Raw genomic sequence first — 9044 nt, forward strand, 5'->3', positions numbered from 1 at the left:
GATGGTTGCAAGCCACCCTGTGGTTGCTGGGAATTGAGCTCAGGACCTCTAGAAGAGCAACCAGTTCTCTTAACCACTGAGCCATCTCCCTAGCCCCTCCCTTCAACCTTTATTTTACTGTATAATCTATACAAGTAAGGCAAGCCAAACACTGCGATGACAGTGAGCGGTGCACTGATTTCCTCTCGCGGTTTCCTCACTGTATTTCAGAGTTAGCCATACCATCTTAGTTTTACTATGGCATCGTTGGTTTTATCTAACATTTTGGTTTCCCCCACACTTGTCACACACATGGATCTCAAATCAGTCCCGTGTTCACTTGTTCAGCAGAAACAGTCTCAAGCTGTGTCCCACTTCCCTTGGCACAGCCCCAGTTGTGCCACATATTCAGTAAAATCTACTGTTTGTTCTACTCCTCTGTGCAGCCCTACAACTCTACCTAAAAATAATCGAATTGCATTCCTTAGGATATGTACCAAAATGTCCTTTACTCTTGAACTTACATAGATTAGCAGTGGCTCACGGCGTACACTGAGTCTACATCTAGGGATCTGCCTCTAAAAAGGAGACTACAGAGACGTAGGTGCTATCCCTCATCTTCTGTCTGGTTGTCAGGCAGCAGCCTGGGTGCCCCACCCCCTATCAAGGAACATTCGAATTGTTTATAGGCTTGTCCATGTTTCTGAAGGAGTCGCTCTCATGTTGAATTGTGTGTCTCTGTGTGTATGTGCTTGTGAGTGCAGGTGTTCTTGGTGGCCAGAAGAGGGCATCAGATTGCCCTGGAGCTGGAGTTACAGGAGATTGTGAGCTGCCTGGCAATGGGTTCTGGGAACGAAACTCCAGTCCTACAAGAGGATAGCATGTGCTCTTAAACCTCTGAGTCATCTCTCCAATCCCTAGATGCAATCAACCTTAAAGTCCCACAGTTAATAACCCAAAACACAGTATACCTGTTTGCACTGTTTCGCCATGTTTAAAGAGAGTCAAAGAGTAACTGCATGTGTAATTTCCACAGAGGTCATACCACTGCCCACACCTCGGGCTGTGTCACAATTTTTGTGTTGACCGCAACAACGCACCACAGAAATGGCTTATCCAGAAGGAGGCCTGTCACACTGGAGGAGAAGGAAGGATGGGTGGGAGAGAAGTTTGAAGGAAGAAGAGGAGACTGGAACAGAGAAGAAAGGAGAGAGAGAAGTTGTGGCAGGACAATGGAGGCTGACGTAAAGATTCCGCTGTATGTATTCACAGGTTGTTATTAATGTTCTCAAGGGATGGATGGTACTGGGCTTTGATGTTTAAGTGGACAATTATATCTTACAAATTGGGTCAAAAAAAAAAAAAGAAATGGCTTATCTACAATCTCACTTGCAAATTCAACTTCCTCAAAGTAGCTCGGCTGCTAATTTACATTTCAGCCTTTGGATGAGAGACTGAGTATCTTTGCGCATGATTAAGACACTTCTGTATTTTGGGGGGGTCTCCTCTTGGATCAATAGTGCCTTTCCTCTAATTTCCTAACCTCGAGTGTGCAAACCTCAGACTGCGTCCCTGTCTTGTGTAATGGCACCTCTGCAGAAATGCCACACACACTGAGACTCAGGCGATGGTTCCTCTTTGTTTTCTGTTACACTCTGTTATGTGAACCATATATATGACAGCCATAAAAGGGAACCATGATGTCTGTCAGCCGGGGTGCACTCTCAGCAGAGGGGCACAAAGCCAAGTCACATGGTGGAGATATACATTTTGTTTAATCATTTCTTCCAGGTATGGTAATCCCAGAACTCAAGAGGCAGGAGAATTTCTGTCTGAGTTCGAGGCCAGCCTGATCTACTTCTGAAGAGGAGAAGATCCAGGAGAGTCATAGGAAGATCCTATCTAAAAACAAAACAAAATCATTTCTGGAAACTCTGTGCCCAGAAAGTTTGTACTGGCACATTGTCCAAGACTCATGCTGGGCATGACATTACCACCATGTGACATAATTCTGATACCTCTACTTTCCCAAGGGTCACAAAGCCTAAGAGACATCGCAGCCTGGCCAGGGTGCTTCAGAACACCCTAAGTCGTCTCTCCAGTGTCCTGAAAACAGTGCAGTCACCTAAGTCCCAGGCCAGCTGCCTCATCCTCTCCATCGTTAGAGCCTTACTCAGAGTCCTCACTGCCCTGCAAAAAGACTTTTTTCTTAAGTAGAATTTTAGCATCCTCGGACACTGTGTCAAGAAAATAATTTTGCATGTAGTAACTCTTTCTAAAGTAAAGGCCAGTGGCTACAAATCCACCAGTGACAGCAAAAATTTTCTCCATGATTTTCACCATCTTGTCTGACACAGATTCATTCATCTCACATGACAGCAAATGGGGCGACTTAATGAAGGACATCAGCTCCTCCACAGACATGGACCACTCACTGGCCATGTTTTTCAGCGACTCGTCATCCAGCCCAAAGCTACTCCTGTAGTGGGTCAGGATCTTCTCGAGCTCCTCGATGTCATCATTGAAGAAAGACATCATGGGGATGGTGGCCGACGCGCCGTACTTCAGAGCCTCCAGCCAGATCTTCTGTCTCAGGGCATCCCTCCTGCGGTCAATAGCAGTCTCGGTAATGTTAGGGAGGCACTGTATGAAGACGTGACGCTTGTGCGCCTGCAGCTCTTCCAAAAGGGTGGACTCCAGCTGAGGAAAGTCAAACTGTGCTACCTCAACGCTGGAGACTAAGAAGACTCGAGCAGAGGCCACCCGAGCGTTCTGCAGCTTCTCCACACAGTCTTTGCGAATTTCCTCCAGGATTTTTTCCTTATTGTAGGACTTGGGTTTACACTTCTTCTGATTCCACAAATCACTGTCAATTTTTGTTCGAACAAAATAGAAGTTCTTTTTCATTTTTTTGATTGCTTTGGCCAGCTGGGCATCATTCTCTCTAAAGCGAGTAGCTGAGATGATAAGGAAGAAGTCATACTTCTGGAACTCCATCTTCTTCAGATATTCTTCTGGTTTGAAGTTACATGTCCCGACCCCAGGGAGGTCCCAGATGGTCACGTTAGGGAACTTAGGGTGGGTGTATTTCCCCCTATCCATGGTTGTCTCCACTGCTCCAATCTTAGCTGACTCACTCTCTTCATGCCCTACTCCCCTCAGGGCATTAATGAAAGTGGACTTTCCTGTCCCCGTCTCCCCTGTCACTGCGATGTTCAGGGGGGCTTTCTCAATGTCTGCCAAGGCAGCATTGATTATAGAAATCGCCTTCTGTATGTCTCCTTCTTGCACACGGGACTGAATTGAATTGATGGTCTCCTCAGAAAGGACTTTACTTTCCATTTTGAAACTCTTGAAGAACTCATTAAAGCTGGAGGCCATATTATGGGCCTTTGCATCAGGTTTAGAAGAAGACTGACCCATGGCTGTAAGTGCACAGGACACTAGAGGGAAGGCAGAAGTGGGAAAGAAGGTCAAAGGTTAGGACATCATGGAAGCCCTCAACTCTGCAGGTAGGGCAGAAGCTGCTCTCCAAACTTAACCCTAGGTCTGGAAACATTTCCCTGCTCAATTCATTAATGTTTCTAGGACTTGGCTGCTTTGCTCTCTCAAAAGGTTGTTCATTAACTGCAAAATCTGATTTCTCAAGCCAAACTTTCTAGACTATATCATTTTTCATCTTTTTAAATTTTGATTATTTAGAAAAAAGAAAAGTTAGGGCACAGCACCACTTAATAAGCAAAAGGAGAAATGCCACACACACACACTGCAGCCCATTTGTGCTATGACGGTCCCTGACTTTGAGAGTGAGGGTCTAACGCACAGGCACTCGGTTTACCTAGCTTGCCCTGGGTCCAAGGTTCAATCCCCACTGCCACATAGACACAACAGTTGCAGCTTACTACAAAGTTGTAAGGCAGTGTGGGTTGCTGAAGGAGGGAGGAAACAAACACAACCGTGTAAAACCGAGTCCCACTGGAGAGACCACCCAGCAAGTCAGTAAGGGTGCTTGCTGCTCTCACATGGAACCAAGTTCAATTCCCAATATCCAGATCAAGTGGCTCAGAATCACCATGACTACAGCTCCAGGGGATCTGACACCCTCTTCTGGACTCTGGGGGCACCTGCACTCACATGCACAAATCCACACAAGGACAAACACACATATATATGGATAAAAAAATGAAATAAACCTGAGATATAAACCCTACTACTTCTCTATAAAAGACTGTGGTACCAGGGCACAGACAAGATAATCACAGATTGCGAGAAAACAGTTGCAAAGGTCACATCCAATAAAATGACTGTGACCCAAAGATGTATAAAGAACTCTTGAGGGGTTGGGAATTTAGCTCAGTGGTAGAGCGCTTGCCTAGCAAGCGCAAGGCCCTGAGTTCGGTCCCCAGCTCCAAAAAAAAAAAGAAAAAATAATAAAATAAAATAAAGAACTCTTGAAACTGAACAGTAAGAACAAACAGCACCAGGCAGTGGTGGTGACACCTTTAATCCCAGCACTCGGGAGGCAGAGGCAGGCAGACTTCAGGGTCTGAGGTTAGCCTGGTCTATAGAGTAAGTTCCAAGACAGCCAGGGCTAACCAGAGGCACACTATCAAAAATGAATGAATGAATGAATGAATGAATGAATGAATGAATATGAAAAAGTAAAAGAATCTTCTCTCTTTGGAAGACTGCATGGCAGTTTCTTTCTTTCTTTCTTTCTTTCTTTTCTTTTCTTTTTTATTTAAGAGAAGTAAGCCTCTATTTCCATCTTTCTCAAATTAATCAGGCTGACTTGGTGTGAGGGGGTTAGTCGAAGAGTCTGAGTCCCATATCCTCATCTGATTCCTCCGACTCTTCCTTTGCTTCGGCCTTGGCTGGGGCAGCAGCAGCTGCAGGAGCAGCAGTGGTGGCAGCAGCCACAGGGGCCGCAGGCATGGCAGTTTCTTTAGCACTAAATTAAACACAGTCAACGTGCGTGCTTCTTGACATTCGAGTGTTTGTTCCCACACAAACCTGCACCCGAATGTTTCCAAAGGGTTTATTCATAATCACAAACCTTTGGAAGTAGCCAGGGTGCCCTTTGTAGGCTGAATGAACTAAACAGTTATGGAATCTCCACATACTGTTATGGAGACCACAAACAGTTATGGAGACCACCACATACTGTTCGGAAGTACAAGAGCCAAACTGTCAAGCCACGAAAAGACTGCAGAGGCAACACGACTCTGGCAGCATGGTCACACACGCTGAGTGACCCTCCGTAGACAGCAAAATTATGGAAACAAACAAACAAAAAAAAAAAAAAAAGACAGTGGCTGCCATGCGTTGTAGGGGCCCAAGTGAAAAGACAGGGTAGAAGGCAGTGGAAATACGTGTGTGACACCATAACTGGGTGTTTGCTGAGATGCATCTCGGATGCACAGGACCTGGGGGAAACAGTCATACAGTCTTTGGACCTTGTCTGAACACAGCGTGTCAGAGACAGTTCACCATTCTGGTGGGGGATACTGGTGATGGGTGAGAGAGACCAGGCATGTGGAGGGCAGCAGTATAAGTCACTAACTTTTCTTTTTCCTCTGTGGAACTAAAACTTCTCTTTAAAAGTAAAATCTTAATTGAAAAATAAAAAAAAAACAAAAAAACAAAAAACAGCAAATGCTGAAGAAAAGACAACCCTTTGGGATATTAATGAAATTCTTTAAAATTATATTTTATTTATTGTGTGTGTGTATGGGGATGGGGTGCACGGGTGGGGGTAAAATATCCTGTGAGAGTTGGTTCTCTCCCTCTGTCACATGGGGCCTGGAGACCGAATTCAAGTCACCAAGTGTGTCCAGTGCCTTCACCAGGGACAAGCCTACAGTTTGGTGGAGGAATCAGAGTTCAGGGAGACACATGGACTCCTGAGTTTGTGCTCAGATAATGTTACTTGTCTTCCAGGTAAAAGACATATTAGATATTAGATATCTAATATGCACATTAGATAGTCTGGTGTCAGGTGATTTCCAGTACAACCCCTATCCATCAAATATCCCTGGATATCCAAATATAGCCTGGGTATGACTGCTTCCTAAAACTATCCCAGATGTGAAATTCTCTGAATGGCTTTTAGCTGTCCTCCACCCATCCTGACTCTCAGCCTAAGCCCATGGCATCCCCAAGCCCATCAAGCTTGCCTGCACTTCCGCCCCCATATGGACAGCCTACAATCCTGTTTGTAAACCTTTGTTAATTTTTAAAAGCATATATGTCAGCTCACCAGCTCCTTTGAGAAAAGGCGATTTCCGGTGGAAGAGTCGAGTCCGGCAAAGAGCTTCCCTCGGCGCCAGGCACAGCAGGTACACACATACATGTACAGATCCGTCTTTGCTTGGAAGTCCAAGCGTGCTGTACTGTGTACACAGAGCTCTGAGATTTATCCCTAACTGCTGCCCTGCCCTCACAGGAATCCAGCCAACGGAGGGAGGGGAGCACTCTAACAATGCAGTACAGGAACTTCCAGGAATGTGAAACTGAAAGTAGACCTCTCACAACAAAGACAGTTCTAGGCAAAAAAAAACCCGAAAGCTGCCAGGGCCATAGGTTGCATCGGTTGGTCAGCATGCTATTGGCATGGTATCGAGGGTGCAGGAATCCAGGCAGGAGGATGGAGTGACTGAGGAGGGGAAGTTTCATCTAGACCCCAGACTGTCTTCATGCCATCAAAGAGCTAGCCAGAACTCAGAGCCCACAAACCCATAGAGGCCTTGCTCCCCAGCTGCACAATTAGACTCCATGGGGATCATATATGTTTATTTTAGACCTCTTGACCTGGGTGCAGACTTTCTGAAACTCTCTTGAGTTTCCTCATTTACTCACTGTGGGCTCCCAGCAAACCTTGAGATCCCACATAAAAAATAAAAATAAACATTCGCTCAGACTCAGTAATTTGCTATTCATATGCTGAGTAACCCTCCATAGCCCTGGTTAGCCTCGTGTTCTTGGCACTCAGAAAGTGCTAGACTTACTACTTTAGTTTTATTGCAAAGAGAACATATACGGCAGGTCTAGGAGGGAGCACAGAGCATCCTTCTCTTCCTCCTTGAAATCAGGGTATGTACTCCTCCAAGAATATTGACACATTCATCACTCATGAGGCTCCAGAGCTTTATAATCCTGGGATTGGGCTGGATTATGTCCCTAGGTTCCTTCTACACAGGTGCACTCATTAGGAGAGGAGCTGTCAGGGTTAACTAGGAGCATCTACCTGCTTCATACCAGTAACACACAGGCCCTCTAAATGGGAGAGAGAGATAGACCTAATTGAGTTATGTTAATCCAGAAAAAAATCTCCAATATTGAAATAAAAACAGTATCACTGTATTAAACATCCAACAGCCCATTGCTGCTGTAACAATCCAGATAGTGCAAACTCGGCATGGTGTTGCAGTTAAATTCAGAAAGAGTTCCAGCAGGCTAAAACCAAGGCATCTATCTGCAGGGCTGGCCTGAGAACGCAACCCAGTCGGGAGAGTGCCATAGTTCTATCCCCAGCACTGCAGAAAACAGGCACAGTGGCTCACGCCTGCTATCCCAGCATTTGGTCCAAGTAGTTCAAGGTTAGTCTGGGCTACCAGAGACCATCTCAAGAAAGAAAAGAAGTAGGGGAGGAAGAAAGAAAGAAAAAAAAAAGACATTTGCTGTATTATTTTCTAGAGACCATAGGAGAATGTTTGCTTTGCTAGTTCTAGATGCTTCTCAGATTCCTCAGAACCAACTCCTTTGGTTCTCAAAGCCAGCAAAACTGCCCTCCACTGACCACTCCTGGGTGACTACGCCTCCCTGCGGTTTTTCCTTCTGCCTCCTTCTTCCAGTTTGAAAACTATGATCAGTAGACAAACAGGACAACTCTCCTAACACACCAAGCACTTTAGCTTCCCTGGTAGGTTTACGCCCCCTAGTGACCTTGCACACTCCTAGGGAATTCAGTGTTCTGGGGATGAAGACGCACATGTCTTTTGGGGTAAGGGTGTGTTGCGTTATCTTGACTATTGCAAACCTGGGATATTCACATAGATGTATGCTGGCAAACTTGGCAACAAAATGGGCAAACTCTTCACAAAAATAACTTTGAAATCACACACACAGGGGTTGGGGATTTGGCTCAGTGGTAGAGCGCTTGCCTAGCAAACGCAAGGCCCTGGGTTCAGCCCCCAACTCCAAAAAAAAAAAAAAAAAAAAGAAATCACACACACACACACACCCTTCTATCAAGGAAGCTGCAGACTTCTCGCAGTCCAGGCGGTTTCGCTGAGGGTTTCAGAACTGGCCAGCCCACCATCGAGGCTTTTTTGAGAGCCTCATAACAGAACAGCTCTTCCTGGTTCCAGCTTGTAGCAGTAAGCCCCAAAGCCTCAGCTCTGGCAGGTCTTTGTTTTCACGTCTCACCTAAGTGGCAGTAGTTTTCTGTTTTAATGTGGAGAACCAGACTTTCTACTGATTCCCTTTTACTTCCTTATTTAATCCATCACCAACATAGCAATCCTGGGGAAAATTCCTAAAGTCGTCCTCTTCCTGACCAGACCCCTACTGACCCAGAGAATGCACTTTAAAACACCTGTGGGGAATGAGTCCTGAGGGTGGGCCAGGAGGGGTCCAGAGCTCTGAGCTCTGCAGTCAGCGCAGGCCTGCTGCCCACCCCAGCAGCTCAGCATGCAGCTGCCTGGCACTCAACAGCCCCCCAGCCCTGCACTTCTTATTTTAGCATGGAGTACCATCCAGATTTTTAAAAAGAATCCATTGATTTTCTTTTTCATTTTATCGACACATTATCAGTTGTACATGTTTTCCCGTTAATTGCACTAGCATATTCTAATTGTGCAGTGGTTTCCTGACATTGCGGGCATGTGTGTTCTATATTGGATCACGTTTAGTGCCACTGCCACTTTGTCTTCACTCGACCAGCACTCAGTATGGCATTTCCATACTTAATGACAGCATGCATTCGGGCTAGAGCACCCTGACTGCCCACCAGACTCCCCACCGCCTCCCGTGATCATTGTCAGTTCATCTGGTTTCCTCCTGTG

General features: G+C 45.8%; 1 protein-coding gene across 1 annotated transcript; it reads right to left on the reverse strand.

The window, feature by feature from the left end:
* Positions 1-1782: 1782 nt before the first annotated feature.
* LOC116909026 (T-cell-specific guanine nucleotide triphosphate-binding protein 2-like) lies at positions 1783-6460 on the reverse strand. Its single transcript, XM_032912505.1, has 2 exons — positions 6239-6460; positions 1783-3422 (listed from the first exon to the last, which is right to left on the reverse strand). The coding sequence occupies exon 2, from the start codon at positions 3400-3402 to the stop codon at positions 2149-2151; it is 1254 nt and encodes a 417-aa protein (XP_032768396.1). The 5' UTR covers positions 3403-3422; positions 6239-6460; the 3' UTR covers positions 1783-2148.
* Positions 6461-9044: the final 2584 nt, after the last annotated feature.

This window comes from Rattus rattus, chromosome 9, assembly GCF_011064425.1.
Source record: "Rattus rattus isolate New Zealand chromosome 9, Rrattus_CSIRO_v1, whole genome shotgun sequence".
NCBI classification, from domain to species: Eukaryota; Metazoa; Chordata; class Mammalia; order Rodentia; family Muridae; genus Rattus; species Rattus rattus.